The following is an 18,070-nucleotide window of genomic DNA, read 5'->3' on the forward strand; positions in this document are numbered from 1 at the left end:
TTCCCTTCATAGTTCTGGAGACCGGAAGTCCAAAATCAAGATGGCAGCGGGTTTGATTCCTTCCGAGGCCATGAGGGAAGGGTCTGTTTAGGCCTCTTGGCTTGCAGCTGACCAGATGGCTGTGTCTTCACCTTGCCTTCCCTCTGGGCATGTCTGTATCTAATTTTTCTTATAATGAAGAAAAGGGGGAAGGAAAAAAAGCAAATTTCCTCTTATAAGTATACCAGTCCTGTTGGATCAGGGCCAATCTTACAACCTTATTTGAATCTGATCACCTCTTTAAAGCCTCAGTATCCACATATAGTCCTATCCTGAGATCCTAGGGGTTAGGACCTGCACATAGAACTTGGGGAGAACACACTTCAGCACCTCCCGTCAGTAAGAGCCAGCCACCAGCCTTGTGGATCTTTACAGTTCTGACCGGGAAGCCCCAGGATGTCCAGGGCCTGCCTGCGTGGTGCCCGGGCGGCGACAGGGGAAGAGACAGCAAGGTCAGGAGGCCCAAGGGCTTGACCAGATGGAGGCCCCAGGGACCCGGACCAGAGTGGTTCGGAGGTGTGAGCCGTGTGGGTGCATCTTGGGTCCTGCTTCTGATTTGTTATGTCATATCTTTCCACTGGTTTTTTTCCTTTGCTCACTTCCTGGAGTTGAAAGTTTGACTTGTCGTTGGGTTTCTTTCTTCTTCTTCTTCTTCTTCTTTTTTTTTTTTTTGTAAGATTTTATTTATTTGTTTGAGCCACAGAGAGCACAAGCAGGGAGACCAGCAGAGGGAGAAGCAGACTCCCCACTGAGCAGGGAGCCTGACGCGGGGCTCAATCCCAGAACCCCAGGATCGCGACCTGAACTCCCCCAGGCACCCCGATACCTTCTGTTTCTTGTAACACAGGGCTTCTGACATCCGGGCTCCTCAGGGTGCTGAGCAACATCCTTGGCCTCCACCCTCCAGACAAAGTAGCGTCCCTGTCCCCTCTCGGTCGTGACAACCAAAACTGTCTCTGGAAAGTCTCCAGACACTGACTAGTGTCCCTTGTGGGCAGACTCATCCCCTCCTTTGCAAAGCGCTGATGTGCGGTGATGACCACTGAAGCCTGGTAACAGGAGTGTAACACTTCTGAAAACACAGGATCCTGACCACCCCTTCTAGCTTCCCTATTTTTCCCTGATTGTGGTTCCACTTTGTTTCTTTTTTCTTTTTTTTTTTTTTTTTCAGTTGTGAAATGTGTCCCAAAGTCTGTGGTTTAACGCTCGGCGGTGAGAGCCAGTGGCCATCGGGAGTTCTTCCTGCCTTGGCCGGCCTGTGGGCCCCACACCCCCTTGTACCTGCTGTGCCTGACACGGTACCACTCAGGCCCTTGCTTTTCCTTAGGCCCTTCTGCCTTCCTGTGTGTCCCTGAACCGCAGGGTGTTGCGCTCTGAGAGCAGACAGCATGCATGGCCCTGGCTGAGCAAGCGAAGGGCTGGGTGGCCAGACGCACCAGCACCGCTGGCTGACACTGCAGGGGTGAGGCGGGACTGTGCCAGTGTGCTCCGGGCGCCGGTTTCAGGGACTCCTGAGGTGCCGGCCACCGTGCAGAACAGGCAGAACGAGGAGACAAACTCCATCATCTCCTGATTCCAGGTGTGACCTGTCCTGGCGCGGAGCTGGTCTTCATTCTGGAACTTTCCAGACAGATGCCTTGGGATGGGGCTCTTGTCCCGCAGCACCTGGAAGCTTGCGGTCCTGGAGATTGCCATCGCCTGGTCCTGTCAGGGTCTCCCTTCTTCTGGGCTAGTTCTCTGATTTCCTTTGTCCCCCACCCTTTGTTTTCCATCTTTTATCATTTTGTTCCTCCTGCAAGATTTCTAAAACTTCATCTGTCATCTCCATCTCCCTCCTTTCTCATTCTTGAGTCCCCTCCCTTCACTCTCCCCTGCCCAGGCCCAACCCCCCTGTTCTCCTTCTCCCCTGACTTGTGGCATCTCCTCTCAACTTTGTTGCATTTCTTCTCTCCCTTTCACTTCTTGCTTCCAGGCCTTTGCTTACTGTCGGTATCGCCCCTGTGCTCTCCCCTGTTATTCCCTTCTCTCAGCACCAAATGCCAACATGGAGAAAGCTGCCTTCCAGACCACTCCAATCCTGACAGTAAAAATCAGCCTGTTTTTTTATTTGTTCAGAAGAATGACCCCCCCACACCTCTGCCTCAAATGGGGGGCGGGGCGGAGCATGCAGTCCGAAAACAACGACCCTGGGATCCTCTGCCCCTGGGCCCAGGGCAACAGTTTTGAGGCAGAAGCACGGGATCCGAGGGGCCAGGGCTCAGGCACTGCGGTGAAGTGGGCGGGCACAGCAGGTGCTGCGGGGACTCCCAGGCCCACCTGGCACCTGAGGACACTGAGGCACACACGGAGGAGGCGGCCCTTAGCCGCTGGCTCAGGCCCGGACCTTGGGGCCTCCGGGGCCTCTGCAGGTAGCTAGGAGCCCGCCAGGTGCCGGTGGAAGTAGAGGCCGAAGAGGCTGGAGAGCAGTTGGCAGGCTGCTGTCCACCAGATGACGAAGGTGAGGACCGCGCGGAGGAATAGAGGCGTGAGCAGGCTGCCCAGCGCCCCAGCGATCCGGGCCGCCGTCTGCTGGGCCTCATCCTCCCCGAGGCCCACCAGGCGGTCGCGGGCTGAGGACGCGGCGGGGGACAGCGTGGGGACCGGACCCGGCCCCCAGGAGTAGCCGCCTGTGCGGAGAAGAGGGTGGAGGGAGGGAGGGGTAGAAGTACAGGCGGGGTTTGAACTTCTGGGATCCTCCCCCAGCCCCAGGCTTCACCTCTTACCCCGCCCCCACCCCCAACTCTTTTTCTCCTGCCTCCCACCCCAACTTCGGCCCGCCTCCTACTCGCCCCTCCTCCGAGCCCTCCAGGCTCCGCCTCCGCTCTTTGCCAAGTCCCGCCCCGCCACCACCTCGCTCCCTTTCAGCCCCGCGGGGCTTCGCTCCCCCGCCGCCCGCACCTCCACGCACCCGACTCCGACCCTACGCGCCCCGAGCCGCTTCTCACCCAGCGTCTTGAGCAGCAGCGTGCAGCTGAGGGTGAGAATGAGCGGCGTCAGGTACTGCAGGCTCACCACCGTAACGTAGCAGTAGACGCGCACCACCTAGGGGGCCGGTAGCAGGGACTACGTGGGGGAGGGAGCTTTCTGGGCTTCCGGTAACCCTAAGCCCCAGGGACAGGGACCCCTGCCCTGAGCCCCAGGTCCCCTCCCAACCTTCGGTGCCCATACCCGCCTCTGGATCTCACGGGCCTCTATGCGGCCGGCCTCCCGCCGCAGCTGCTCCACGCGGGTCTTGGCCAGGCACAGGTAGGCCTGCAGGTGAGGCCTGGTCACAGCCAGCCTTAGCAGGCACAAGGCCACCAGCACCCAGAGGCGCAGGGAGTTGAAGGCTGAGTCTGACAGCCTGTGGGGAGGGAAGTGAGGGGGCTAGGGAGGCCTCCCCTGCTCCAGGATCACCCCCAGGATCCAAGGCTTCTCCCTGAGCCTCAGAGACTGGGCTACACAGCACCCACCCTGCACCCCTACCCCACTTCCCTCACCCCCCCCACACCCCGTCCAGGCACCATCGGATGCGCACAGGGGGAGGGGCACCTCCCCCAGGGGTGCCTGGTGCAGGAAGTCCCGTGCAATGGGTTTGGTCCAGAGCCACAGGATGATCAGAGGGGACACGAAGCTGGTATGCAGAAGGAACCTAGGGATAAGGTTACAGAGGAGTGAGGCCTGGGCACCCACCATCCCCCTAGCCTCTCCTTTAGATTCCCACTCCCCCCGCCCCCCAGTCTGGCACTCTGCATTAACTGCAGCATGGGCCGGTCCTCCGACATGGTCAGTGCATCCAGGTGTGTCTGGGCCAGCCGCAGGCCTGGAAAGGTGAGGAAGGCACCCAGCATGGATCCCACGAATGCCAGCCCTATGCGGACGGCCAGCTTGGCCAGAGGGAGCCTGGGGAAGAAGAGAAGGGTCAGGAGGCCCCAAAGCCTGTTAGCACCACCCACCTAAAAGTCCGAGCCAGCCCTTGCCCCACCTCACTTCCCAGGACTCACGCCCAGTCCCAGCCCTGCGTCTTCAGAAGTGGCTCCAAGTTCTGGGTCATACTCGCCAGGCCTGGGGAAGACAAGGAGAGAGCAGTGTCTAGTAGACCCCTGGAGACTCACTGTCTGCTCTGCCCCCCTCCCAGATAGACTTTTGCTCCACCGGTAGGAATGTACCTGTGGGAGCCAGCCCCAGGCCAGGCAAAAGGAAAACTTTATTGTGTTCTGGTTATGTGCGTTTTTTTGTTTTGTTTTAAAGAACAGGAAAATGTATCAGGCAGACACCCTTGACTGGACTGGGGGAAAGAAAGGCGGGGGAGGGGGGACCACTGAGTCTGAGTTTCTGGGACTGTACCAGGAATCTGGAGGGGCATGAAGGACTCCCATAGGAGAAAGCCAAAATCCTCGAAAGAATCCTCAGTTCAGGCCCTCGGATTTTCCGCAGAGTAAAAGCAAATAAAAATGAGCTTACAAACCAAATCACCAAACACACCACTGAACAAATCACCATAAAGCCGGGGGGGCAGGGGAGAGAAGTTTAGACCCTACAGACTATAGAAACTTTGCAGGTGTTATTATGTGTGAAATTACTGAGGAAAATAACAGGTGGAATCACAGAACAGGCAAATGAGGCTACCTTAGATGACCAGATATATCTGCAAAGGAACCAGTTAAGTTCATCCAAAGGGAAAATACAATTATTGAAATGATAGGTTGTTAAATGGCATATTGAAAACAGCCAAAGAAAGAATGAATGAATTGGATCTGAAGAAATCACTCAGATTCCAACTCAGAAAGATAAAAAGGTAGGAAATGTGAAGGGAGATTAAGAGATAAGGAAGACAGAATAGAGAGTCCAGCATAAGTCAAATAAGAGCCCCAGAGAGAAAAGGGAAGAGAGGATGGAGGAGGAGAGGGGATTTGGAAGTTGGAAAGACTGTGGAATGAATGACACACACAAAGTATATCAAACCAGAGTAATACAAAGAAATCCATACCTAGACACCGTAGTGAAACTGGAATACCAAAAACAAAGAGATCGCAAAGCAGCCAGGGATTTAAGACAGATCACCTATAGAGGAAAGACAGTTAGACTGGCAGCCAATGTCAACAGCAATCACAGAAAAAGAACAAAAAGAAGGTGGAATGGTAAGATGGTAGAAACAATGCTAAATATGTCAGTAATCATAATAAATGTAAGCGGATTAAACTTTGAAGTTAAATGACACAGACTGTCAGACTTGAAACTATCTCGCTGTTTTTTTAAGAGATATAACTCAATACAAGGTCCCTGTAAGTTGGGGGAAAAAAAGGGATGTTAAAAAGATGTGACAAATACTAATCAAAAGAAAGGTGGTATTGTATATTTGAGAGTTGCTAAGAGTACATCTTAAAAGTTTTCATTGTAAGGAAAAAAAGTTTTATGTGTAAAAAAGGAAGTTAAGCAGATTTATTGTGATTGTTTTGTAATACATACAAATATTGAATCATTATATTGTGTACCTGATACTAACAATGTTATATGTCAATTATATCTGAACTTAAAAAAAAAAAAAAGCTGAAAAGACTATATTATTACCAGATAAACTAGTGTAAGACAGTATTCTTAGGATCAGAAGTGGTTAATATACTATGATAAAATGGTTGATTCGCCAGGTATATACAGAAATTCTACGCTTGTAAATACCTTGTCAATTAGCCACAAAACATAAAGAAAACACTGACTGGGGTGCCTGGGTGGCTCAGTTATTTAAGCATCTGACTCTTGATTTCAGCTCAGGTCATGATTTTAGGGTTGTGAGATTGTGCCCTGCACCAGGCTCAGCACTGGGCATGGAGCTTGCTTGGGATTCTCTCTCTCTCCTTTTGCCCCTTCCCCCCTCTAAAAAAAAAAAAAAGAGAGAGAGAAAAGGAAAGAAAGAAAGAACGAAAGAAAGAAAAACAAATCATAATGGAAACTTAAAAATACCAAGAACTGTGTGATAATGAAGATTACAAATCAAAACTTAAAGTGGGACTTAGTAAAATATTTATAGCCTTCCATGCTAGAAATGCTAGAAAGAGAAATAGAAGAAGCTGAAAATTAATGAGCTAAATAGCCAACTAAGAAATTGAAAACAAGAAAAAGAAGCCTACCAGAATAGTGCTAGAAAATCCAGAGGTCCTAGCCACACAAGAGAGAAAGACTGGAAAAGATAAAAGAAAAACCAAAAGAACCCACAATTGACTAAAAATACAATTGTACAGCAAGGTTGTCCCATGGAAGAACACTCAGTTTCATCCCTACCTCATAAGACAGTAGTGAACTACCAGGAGTTTAAGGGTTTATGCGAAAGGCAAAATTGAAATATCATGTCGGAAAATATAAAATATCTTTCTGATTGTAGGGAAGAGAGGGGAATATCTTCAAGACAAAAATCAACTAAAATAAGGAACTGCTATTCATCAGAAGAAACCAGAGGTGAGGGCTGCAGCTATATTTAGTGGCTGAGCCCAAAAAAGTATGGTGTATTCATGTGCAGAGAATAATGCAAACGACGCTAAATGAATCTAGGTCAAGAGCATTAGAGGATTCTTCCTCTAAGAATCCTCATTAGAGGATTCTTCCAACCATTCTGCAGGTTTGGAATTTTTCAAAATAAAACTGAGGACAAATTTTTTTTTAAGATTTTATTTATTTGACAGACAGAGATCACAATTAGGCAGAGAGGCAGGCAGAGAGAGAGGAAGGGAAGCAAGCTCCCTGCTGAGCAGAGAGCCCGACACGGGGCTCGATCCCAGGACCCTGGGATCATGACCTGAGCCGAAGGCAGAGGCTTTAACCCACTGAGCCACCCAGGCGCCCCTTGAGGACAATTTTTTTAAGATTTTATTTTTAAGCAATCTCTACACCCAACACAGGGCTTGAACTCACAACCCCAAGATCAAGAGTTGCATGCTCCACCCACTGAGCCAGACAGGTGCTCCACAATTTTTCTAAGACCAAAAAAAACACCACAAAGAAAGTAAAAAGCCATGCCACAGATTTGAAGACACACTCCCCATCCCCCACTTTAACTTCTTTAAAATTGGAATACACATGACCATTGATGACATGCACTAGTCTAAGTAACAGTGTTTTTAATCTTTTTTCTGCGGTTCCAGAAATAATGGTGTATCATATTTCATAGAAGGAAGTATGTGCCACACATGTAACAAAGGATCAATTCCCACGGTATATAAAGAAACTCTACAAATCAACAAGGAAAAAAATAATAAAGATACACAGCCCAGAAAAGCTTCATAAAACATTGGATTCGGTGATGATGTCTTAGATCTGGCACCAAAAGTATGAGCAACAAAAGAAAATATAGACCAGCTGGACTCATGAGAATAAAAACATTTTGTACATCAAAAGATACTACCAATGGAGTGAAAAGGTAACCCACAGAATGGGAAAAATATTTGCAAATCATATATCTGATAAGGGACGAATATCCCAAATATATATACAGAACTCCTAAAACTCATCACCGCCCCCCAAAAGAAAACAACAAAAAACAAAAACCCCAGGTTCAAAAATAGGCAAAGGGGGCATCTGGCTGGCTTGGTTGGTGGAACGTGTGACTCTTGATCTCAGAGTTATAAGTTCGAGCCACAAGTTGGGTGTAGAGATTACTTGAAAATAAAATCTTTGAAAAAGAAAAAAAAAATAGACAAAGGAGTTAATAGACAATTTCTCCAAAGAAGATATACAGATGACCAACAAGAATAAGCAGATGGGCTCAGGGGCGCCTGGGTAGCTCAGTTTGTTGAGCCTCTGCCTTCACCTCAGGTCATGATCTCGGGGTCCTGGAATCGAGCCCTGCATCGGGCTCTCTGCTCGGTGGGGAGCCTGCTTCCCCTCTCTCTCTGCCTACTTGTGATCTCCCTTTCTGTCAAAAAAAAGAAAAAAAAAAAAGATGTGCTCAACATCACTCATCATTAGGCAAATACAAATAAAAACCACAATGAGATACCACTTCACACCCACTAGGATGGTCACTCTTAAGGAAAAAGAAAAGGAAGATAACACATGTTGTTGAGGATGTGGGGAAGCTGGAAATCTTGTGCACAGCTGGTAGGAGCATAAAATGGTGCAGCCACCCAAGAAAACAAGTTTGTTGACTCCTCAAAAAATTAAACAGAGAATTACTACATAATCCAGCAATTCCACCTCCGGATCTGTACCCAAAAGAATTAAAAGCGGGGACCTGTATACCCATGTTCATAGCAACACTATTCGCATCAGCTGAAACACAGGAGCAACAAAAATGTCCACCAATACATAAATGGATAAGCAGAATGGGATATATTCCTACAAACAGAACACTATTCAGTGTTTAAAAAGGGAGGAAATTTGAAGGCAGCGTGGATGAACCTTAAGGACGTTATGCTGAATGAAATAAGCCAGCACAGGGCGCCTGGGTGGCTCAGTGGGTTAAAGCCTCTGCCTTCGGCTCAGGTCATGATCCCAGAGTTCTGGGATCGAGCCCCATATCAGGCTCTCTGCTTAGCAGGGAGCCTGCTTCCTTCTCTCTCTCTCTCTCTCTGCCTGCCTCTCTGCCTACTTGTGATCTCTCTCTGTCAAATAAATAAACAAAATCTTAAAAAAAAAAAAAAAAAGGAAATAAGCCAGCACTGAAAGACAGCTATTGCATGATTGCCCTCATATGACGTGTCTAGGGTGGCTGGATTCCTAGAGACAGAAAGTAAGATGGCGGGCACCAGGGGCTGGGGTGGGGGGGAAATGGAGAGTCAGTGTTTAATGGGGACAGAGTTTCAGATTTGCAAGATGAAAAGGGTGGGGAACGGATGGTGATGATGGTCACCATGAGGTGAATATGCTTAATGCCACTGGAATGGACTCTTAAAGACAATTAAAATAATAAATGTTATGTGTATTTTACCACAATGAAAAAAATGGAGGGAAAAACACATACCACGTCAAAGAAAAATGGGCAACAAACATGAAGAGGCTCTTCAAAAAAGAGGAAACAAGAATCTTGACTAGACAGGAAAAGCTGCTCAGCCTCCCAGGTAATCGGAGAAATGCACGTTAAGACCACTAAAGGCATCATTTCCCACCACTAGATGGGCGAAAATCAAGCACTTCCCATAGACCTCAACTCACTTACACCTGACCATGTCCCTGTAAGGTTCACCACCTTACAAGCAGGGAGGTGAGGCAAGGGGCTGGTGCAACTTCGCCCATGCTTGCCCAGAGTGGCTGGGACTGAGTCCGGGGTCCACCCTCGGAAGCCCCGGCTGCATGGCTGGTGGGCGTGCGGAGAGAACTGCTCTGAAAATGCCGAGGCACCATCTTATGAAGGTGAACACATCCCCCTCGTCCCCAGATCCCGTGCCCAAAAGAAATGCCTGCACATGCATACGAAGAAACGTACAAGAATGTTCCCTATAGCAACTGTGAAAAAAGCTCAAACCTGGAAACCACCTAGATGTCCAGCAACAGGACACCGGACAAATAAAGACAAGGGGCCTCACAACAGAACGACATTCATCTGTGTGAAGAGAGAAACGAAAGCTGCCCAGACCAACAGGGCCTCGTTCTGTAAACAATATCAAAAAGACTGAAAAAAAGCACCAGCCAGCAGATTACACACTGGCGGACACCACCCACAACAGCAAGCAAACTACGATGAATTCTTTAGGGACAGAAACATATGTGATGAATGGGGAGCCTGGGTGGCTCAGCCAGTTAAGAATCCAACTCTTGGTCTCAGCTTGGGTCTTGAGTTCAGGGTTGTGAAGTTTAAGCCTTCCATTGGGCTCCACACTGGGCATGGAGCCTACTTAAAAAAAAAAAAAAAGGCAAAAGAATGATAAACACAAGATTTGAGAGACTAGTTGGGGCTGTGAGTAGGAGAGGAAGGTGGGAGGATTGGAAAGAAGCACCAGAGACATGCAAGAACGTTGGGAAGGTTCTAGTTCTCATTTAAGAAGTGAGTTTGTGGGGGCGCCTGCGTGGCTCAGTGGGTTAAAGCCTCTGCCTTCGGCTCAGGTCATGATCCTGGGATCCTGGGATTGAGCCCCACATCGGGCTCTCTGCTCAGCGGGGAGCCTTCTTCGTCCTCTCTCTGCCTGCCTCTCTGCCTACTTGTGATCTCTCTCTCTCTGTGTCAAATAAATAAATAAAATCTTTAAAAGAAGAAGAAGGAGGAGGAGGAGGAGGAGGAGAAGCAGGTAGAAGTAAAAGTAGAAGAAAAAGCAGGGAGAATTGGTGAAAATAAAGGTCAAGGAGCACAGCAAGGCTGTGCACAGCAGAGTGAGTATTTTGATCTTTATCCAAAGACCACTAGAGTCTGGCATCAGGCAGAGAAGTGATATGATCCAGATTATATTTTTGGAAGATCATCCAAAGAATAGAGAAAGTCAAAAGAAAAATGGGAAACTAAGAAAAAATATTTGCAACTACTATCACACACAAAGACTAATGTCTCTAATATATAAAGAGCTCCTACATATCAATAAAAGGGTCAATAACTCACTAGAAAACTGGGCAAAAGAACAGACCTTTCTGGAAGGCAGATAGAAATGACTTTTCCACATCGGAAAAGATGCTCAACCTCGCCTACGTTTCACCCATCAGGTTATCCAAGACAAAAAAAAGTCCAAAGAAACACATTGGAGAGAATATGGGGAAGTAGGCACTTCATTAATCTTTTCCTAAATGGCAATTTACAACATTACTGAAATTACAAATGCACTTACTTGCACAGGGCCGCATTCCCATATGACTATGGGCTATGGGCTATGGGCTATTCCCATATGACACTGTTGTAACACAACATGGTTTTGAACAATAACATTTAATAGTAAAAGACTTAGATGTCCAGAAGTAGGGGACTGGTTAAATAATCATGAAACCTTGGGGCGCCTGGGTGGCTCAGTGGGTTAAGCCTCTGCCTTCGGCTCAGGTCATGATCTCAGGGTCCTGGGATAGAGCCCCGCATCGGGCTCTCTGCTCAGCAGGGAGCCTGCTTCCCCCTCTCTCTCTGCCTCTCTGCCTACTTGTGGTCTCTGTCTGTCAAATAAATAAATAAAATCTTTTAAAAAAAATCATGAAACCTCCATAAAATGAAATACTATGTGGAAGTTATTAAAAAAAAAAAAAACAAAGCCCACCCACACTGTATGTTGTGTCAAGGGACAATCTCCAAATTGATGCTTTTTAAGGAAAAAAGACAAGGTGTAGAGCCATCAACACTACTGTTTTATGGGGATAAAGGAAAGTGGCCTCCCAGTTTTCCTCTTGGAAAGGGAGCCAACGTGGGTGATTTTTACTCTATGTATATCCTCTTGTACTTTGTGAATGCTGTGCCATTTACCCATTTCCTTCACCAAATTAAATTAGAATGGGGAAATAGGAAATCATTACAGCTGCCTTGGAGAAGGGCAGAGGCGGGGAACAGAAGTGCCCTGCGAAGAACTACAGCTAAAGGGGGCACCTGGGTGGCTCAGTGGGTTAAAGCCTCTGCCTTCAGCTCAGGTCATGATCTCAGGGTCCTGGGATCGAGCCCCGCATCGGGCTCTCTGCTCAGCGGGGAGACTGCTTCTCTTCCTCTCTCTGCCTGCCTCTCTGCCTACTTGTGATCTGTCAAATAAATAATAAAAAAATAATAAAATCTTAAAAGAACTACAGCTACGGGCCGCCATCAGAGGCAGCGAGACTGGACATCCTCTTACCCTAAAGCCCCAGGAGACCCCAGGACAGGAAGCAGCCCTAGAGACTACTCAGGCCCAAGGAGGCCCCCTCCCTTCACCTGTCCTGTGTTTCCGTGAGGGAGTGATGGGCATGGTGACCCCAAACGGTGCACGTACCTGGCTCCAGGCCCAGCTCGAGAGTCTCCTCCTGGACCACCTGCACCAGCATGGCCAGGAGCAGGAAGAGGAAGGCAAAGGTGAGGCAGACAGAGCGTTCGCCCCCCTCCTCTGCACTGAAGTACAACCGGGTCACCATCAGGAACATCTTGCTGGGGGCAGGGCTAAGGAAGCCCGGAGCAGCTAGGGTGCCCCTTCCCCACTCCCCTACTCCCAGCCAGGGATTCCCCCAACTGCAGAACCCACACACCAGCACTGGAGTCCGGCGTCTCGGGGAGTAAGTCGGTGACCCAGGAGAAGAGCGAGCCACCGAACAAGCTGAAGACAAGAGGTCCAATGCGGCTCACGCCTATGTCCGCAGGCTTGGGGTGTGGGTGGGTGGCAGGTGTGCCTGGGCCTCTAGTTGGGCCTCAGCACACTCCCTGTGGCCATTTCTTTCTTTCCTTTTTAAAAACATTTATTTTAGAGAGAGAGAGAGAGAGTGCGAGTGGTGGGGAGGAGCAGGGGAGGAGGGTGTGGGAGAGGGAAAGAATGTCAGGCAGACTCCATGTCAAGCTTGGAGCCCCAGTCAGGGGCCTCTATCCCATGACACCGACACCATGATCCCAGCTGAAACCAAGAGTTGGGCGCTCAACCAGGCACCCCTCCCTGTGGCCATTTCTCCCTGAAAGAGCTAGCAAGTCCGTTTCTTCAGGAGGTCTGGCCTCCCTGACCCACCTAGTCCGGCTGCATTTGCAACAGGGGAATTTCCCGTTCCTCTGAGAAGCTCTCAGAGATAAAAGGGCTGTATGTATCCCGAATCTGCCCCGAAAGAAACCCGTGGGGCTTTCCAGAACCAGTGTGGGCTTCAAGATGGACTCTTCTGCACAAACCCATTCCATGAGCGCATTTTCTCAGACTTGGGTCCTCAGTGTCACAGGTTTCCCTCTGTTCCCGGGACAGCTTCATAAAAAAACATAGAGGGTTGGAGCCTCACATCAGGCTCCCTGCTCAGCAGGAAGCCGGTTTTTCCCTCTCCTTCTCCCTCTGCCTGCCACTCTCCCTACTTGTTCTCTCTCTCTCTCTCTCTCTCTGTCAAATAAATAAATAAATAAATCTTTTTTTTTTTTTTAATTAAAAAAAAAGAAGAAAGAAAAAAGCAGAAAGCAGAGGGGGCATCTCTTTTCCTGTCCCTGCATCTGGGCCGGTGACTTGCTTTGACTGAGAGAAGGGACAGGGATGGGGGTGGGCCAACTTCCTGCAAAGCCTCAGGAGGCTCGCAGCACCCCTTCCTCCTTGCTGGTGTTTCTGCTGCTAGGAGGAAGCCTGGCTTACCCTGCTGGAAGGTGGGACCCCTTAGAGCAGAGATAAGGCTGTGGGGCTGAGCCCAGCCCAGGAGGAGATCAAATAGAATAGTGACCGTTTTACACCACCACCCAGTTCTGGGGAGTTTTGTGGGACAGCAGCTGATAACTGATATACCAATTCCAGGACAGGGGGGAAGGAAAGCTCCAGTCCGGCTCCCACATGCCTCCCGCCTCCCTGATCGCCTCGGCAACCTGAGGAAGGATACACGGAGAAGGCGACGGTGAGTAGGCACCAGAACACAGCGATGTTGGTCTCCTTGGCCGGGCCCAGCACATAGTAGTAGGCCTCTGTGAAGACATACACACCGCACGAGTACACGGCGAAGTCCACGAACCACTGGTACTCCAGGAAGAAGCGCAGGACTGTGGGGAGTCCGCGGCTCAGTCCACAGCCCCACGCAGGACACCCCCCTTACCAATCCCCCCGGGGTGTAGGCTGAGGCTGGGATGCTGGGGACCAGCTGGACTGTTACCGAGGGCATCAACTGCTGTGAGGGGGCAGGTCTCCAGTTGGAAAGGGGCATCTCGGGGCACAGACAAGGGCTTTTCTTCACTATAGCCATTGGCCCACCTGTTGGGGGTGGAGGCGGTAAGGGGAGGAGGAATGTCAGACCAGCATCCTCTGATCTCTCCTCCCCAGCCAGACATGGCAGCCCTCCCCACACCAGTCTGGAAGGTTCCACTGTGCTATCCTCGAAACACAAGAGGAGCTGGCTTGGGAGGTGCCTTCTCCCCAGCCAGGGTCTGCACACCCGGGTGCAGAGGCCACCTGCTCACAGGGCTGGCCCAGAGCAAACTGTCAGCTGGAGGCAACCAATGAATGACATTGACATCTTCTTAATCTGGGGTGTCCACCACTCTCCTCGGTGCCCAGAACTGCACCTGGAAGGGAAGCCGTTCCCCTAAGTCTGGGGCCTCACTCACCGCTCCTTCCTGCCTCTGGGCCTCGGTAGCTTTCCCTCCAGGGCCCGAAGCTCTTCCTCAGTAGGGTGCTTGTATCGGAAGAGACTGAGGGCAAAGACCGAAAGTCAGGAAAGCTCCAGCATGGAGGGCTCAAGGCAATGAATCCTCAAACCCAGGACTGGTGTCAGGGGGAGACCTGGACCCAAAATGCATAGGGACAGGATGGGCAGGGGCTATGCAAAACCAGGGGAACGCCTGGGGGGTGGGCTGGGGGATTGCTGGGGGGAGTGCTGTGAGCAGCTCTGGGGAGATGGCAGGGTGGCCGGGAGTCCCAGACACCCCTGAATCTGCCGGCTATCTCTTCTGGTGGAGCAGGCATGTGCCTTGTCCTGGAGGGAAAGTTCAGTTTCCACTAGGTCTCAGAAAGGATCCGAGATCCCAACAGGGACAAAAAGCACTGCAGGAAACAGATCTACAGCGAGAGTAGTGTGGAAGGGGGTTTAGATTCCAGGAAGGCAGGAGTGGGGGAAAGCAGCTGCTCTTCCCAGTGTGGAAATGTGGTCTCGCGGGTATGGACATCTGTCAGAACGGATCCAACTGTGTGCTTCAAATATCTGCAGTTTATTGTATGTCAGTTATATCTCCATAAAGTTGTTTTTAAAAACACTTTGGAGGGCGCACGGCAGGGATGGGAGAAAGCCAAGGGGGTGGGGCCCGGAGGGGGCTCCTCCCACTGCCCGGGGCGGGGCTGCGGCTCACCTGCCGTTGCAGAGCAGCCAGCGTGCGAAGGAGCAGTGCGGTGCCAGCCTGTGCATGAGGGTGGCGGTGAGCAGGGTCACCACCAGCTGCACTCCCAGGACCGCCTGGGGGGAGGGGACACGAAGGGCAGTGCCTGCCAGGAGGTCACAAGCTCACTGCCTCAGAACTCAGGCTATTTATAGAGAGGCTGGGGCCAGGTTGGAGAGGGCGGGCGTCCTGGGTTCCAGCTGCGTCTTGAAGGAGGGGTCTGGGGTGGGCTCAGACTCAACTGGGGGAGCCCCTGCTGTGTGTGGATTCCCGCACTCCCTACCACCCGCACCTAGCTGGGGGGTAGGGTGGTGGAGAGCTCACGCTGGGGTTCACTTCTGGCCTTTGCTATGGATTTCAGGTATTCATCTCCCTGAGGCCTCAGTTTCCCCATCTGGAAAGGGGGTGCTGCCTATTTTGTTTTATGTACTGTCAAGACCACTATCCGGACCTACAAGGAGCACAGCCAGTGAAAGAGGCTCCCTTCCGTAGTTCCCCCTGGCAGCTCCGCGTCCCTCTTTCCCACCGGAAATTATCCTCATGATTCCATCGCCCTCTCCTTCTCCCTCCCTTTGTAACCAACCTCCTTGAAAAGCCTATTTCTGGCCACTACCAGTCTCAGGACAAAAGACTTACACATATGAAGGGGATGGCTTTTTTAAATTAGGAATTTCTCACTAAGTTCTACATAACAAAGTTTTTACCAATTCATAACACGTTTTCCTATATTAATTTTAAAACGTTTTAGAAGAAATGCTTTTGGTAATCAGTCTGAAGCTGGGTTTTCCTGCTTGAATGCAGTAAACACCAATTTGGTATCAGTAATTATGCAATTATATAAAATTATGTGCTCAGGAGTGCTGTCGACTAGCATTATGATATAATTAACAACTAAAGTGAAATAAAGATTACTTTAATATTAAAATTAATTATTAAAATTATCCTTTTAATCAGGCAAGACTATGCTGACTTCAGTAGGAAAAGCTCTAATGTGATGGGTATCGGGCCAACACAGTAATTCAGAACTACTGCTGAGAAATCCATCATTAAGATAACTAACAGGATATTTTCTCTATGCCTGTAACTTGTAAACCAGAAACATTTTCTCAGTAATGAGGTCGGGGCCCCAACTTTCTGGTCATTAAATCTCACTAATTTATTCTCACTGCCCACCCTCCCTAACCCCCAAGTGCTGGCTGGCTAGGGGTCACTAAAGACCTTGGGGACAAGCACAGTCAGGGAGCCCCCTGCCAAGATCAGTGCAGCTCCTCCCACGATCCTCTCCAGTCCTTTCCCGTGCCACCCCCAGCCTCCCATCCGCGACTCTCCAGACATCAGATCCTGGGGCTCCCCTGCTGATTTTCCTCTTCCCTCTGTGGCCTCCACCCTGTGACTCAATCTCCTGCTAGGTTTTTAACCACCTACGGCCCTGCACGACCCCAACACAGCGGCACCTCTAGCCTGCACCTCTATGCGTAGCACGCAGACCCTCTAGGTCTCTAAAGGCCCCAGTACCCGCCCCTCATTCCCGCGGACACAGCACTCGGCCCTTTCTGGTGAGTCGTGATGTAAGTCAACATCCAAATCTTTTTTGCAGCCTGCAACTCTTGGAGTGTCCAACTCAAGACACCCTGCCTCTCACTGGCCGGCCTTCTCCGTAGCCCTCTCTGCGTCAATTCACTGGGGTCTCAGAGGCCCTCCCAGACCCCTGGCCTCTCCACTGCAGACACCTATCACCCTCTGACACCTCCCAGGGAGGAGACCGTTGTTCAAGCTTCCGTCCCAGCACCTAGGACAGGCAGGATGGAAGGAAGGAAGGAGAGAGGGAGGGAAGAAGGAGAAGCAGGGAGGAAGGGAAGAAGGGAAGGAAGACAAGCTTCCCTTCACCTAAAGCTCCTGAGGTCTGTCCAGGGATATATTTCAAGCCCCGCCCCCCAGCAGCCTCCGGTCTTGTCCTGCCTCTGCAGATTTCCAAAGATACCTGGAGCCTCCCATCAGCTCACGTCCCTTTTCTGCTCAGTCTTTCCCTGGACCTACAATCAGAATAGGAGACTCCTGCTACCTGCTAACACCAATAAGGCTTTCCTCCATCCTGTTCTCGAGAACCCTTCCGATTATCTCCCATTCCTTCCCGCACCCAGGCCTGGAACCATGTCCACTTTTCAGGTTCAGGCGCACTTCCAACGCCCCTCCTTGGGAAATCCTCCACGCAGGGTCCGGTCGTCCTCCGGCGCCCCTCCTCTGCCCAGTTCGAACATTTAGGGGTTGGGAGTTCCCGCTCTCGCCCCGCATCAGCCTGACCCACCCACAGTGACCAGGCTAAGTCTGAAGAATAAACTCAATAGGTTGGACCCAGGGCTGCGTGAGACCTGAAGCTTCCGACTGTGCTGTCTCCGATTCTGGGACCCTCGCCCGCCCCGAAACCACGCAGATCCCCTTGGTTTGGCTCCTCCTCTCAGGGCTCTCCCTGGCCCTTCCACACACCTAAATCCACGCAGCGGCCCTCATGCTTCCGCAGGACCCATGTCGCCAGCCTGGGCTCCAACGGGACCCCCAAATTCCCCAGCGATGATCTGTGCGTTCCCCAGTCTCCTTCGCGGGGCTGTGACCCCTCGGCAGGACCCCAGGCCCCTAGAGGGCCCTCAGAGATCTTCCAAAATTCCCGAACGCTCGGAAGCCTCCAATTCTTTAGGCAGAACCCCCAACCCCCACATAGGTCCTGCAGGAGACTGAACCCAGAGAGGAACACATGGCCCTCAGCGCGACCCAGAGCCCCTCAGAGTTCCCAATCCCTACAAAGGGATCCCAGTCCCCTCGGTGTCTCCCTGGACCCCCTCAGCGGGATCTCCTGCCCCTCAGTCAAGGCCCCACCCCCACCCCCATGCCGCTGGCTGCCGGCTCACCATGTCGCCGGCGGGAGTGCGGTCCGCTGACCTGAAGCTCCGGGCGGCTCTCGGGAATCCAGCCAATCAGAGCCCGATCTTTCTGACAAACAGCCCGTAGGACCAATTGTCAGGCTGCAGCTGGAGCAAGCCACGAGGGACACGAGGTCGCTCGCGTTGCATGCTGGAAATTGTAGTTCGAAGACCCACGGCGAGCTCAGGCACCCGTGGAGTCAGGACTCTC

The 18,070-nt window shown here is 50.9% G+C and overlaps 1 protein-coding gene across 2 annotated transcripts; it reads right to left on the minus strand.

The window, feature by feature from the left end:
• Positions 1–819: 819 nt before the first annotated feature.
• LOC111143923 (transmembrane protein 161A) lies at positions 820–17,888 on the minus strand. Of its 2 annotated transcripts, none has more exons than XM_022497953.1 (12): positions 17,848–17,888; positions 14,918–15,021; positions 14,180–14,263; positions 13,729–13,826; positions 13,462–13,618; positions 11,910–12,061; positions 4,062–4,122; positions 3,817–3,960; positions 3,596–3,709; positions 3,247–3,421; positions 3,024–3,120; positions 820–2,705 (listed from the first exon to the last, which is right to left on the minus strand). In XM_022497953.1, exons 1-12 carry the CDS (start codon positions 17,848–17,850, stop codon positions 2,452–2,454), a joined length of 1,443 nt encoding a protein of 480 aa, XP_022353661.1. In that variant the 5' UTR covers positions 17,851–17,888; the 3' UTR covers positions 820–2,451. The 2 variants fall into 2 exon arrangements, with proteins under 2 accessions (XP_022353661.1, XP_022353662.1); XM_022497954.1 differs by lacking the exon at positions 17,848–17,888 and adding an exon at positions 17,429–17,683.
• Between the last annotated feature and the right edge of the window lie 182 nt (positions 17,889–18,070).

Source organism: Enhydra lutris, unplaced genomic scaffold (genome assembly GCF_002288905.1).
Source record: "Enhydra lutris kenyoni isolate GAN:26980312 unplaced genomic scaffold, ASM228890v2 scaffoldscaffold10, whole genome shotgun sequence".
NCBI classification, from domain to species: Eukaryota; Metazoa; Chordata; class Mammalia; order Carnivora; family Mustelidae; genus Enhydra; species Enhydra lutris.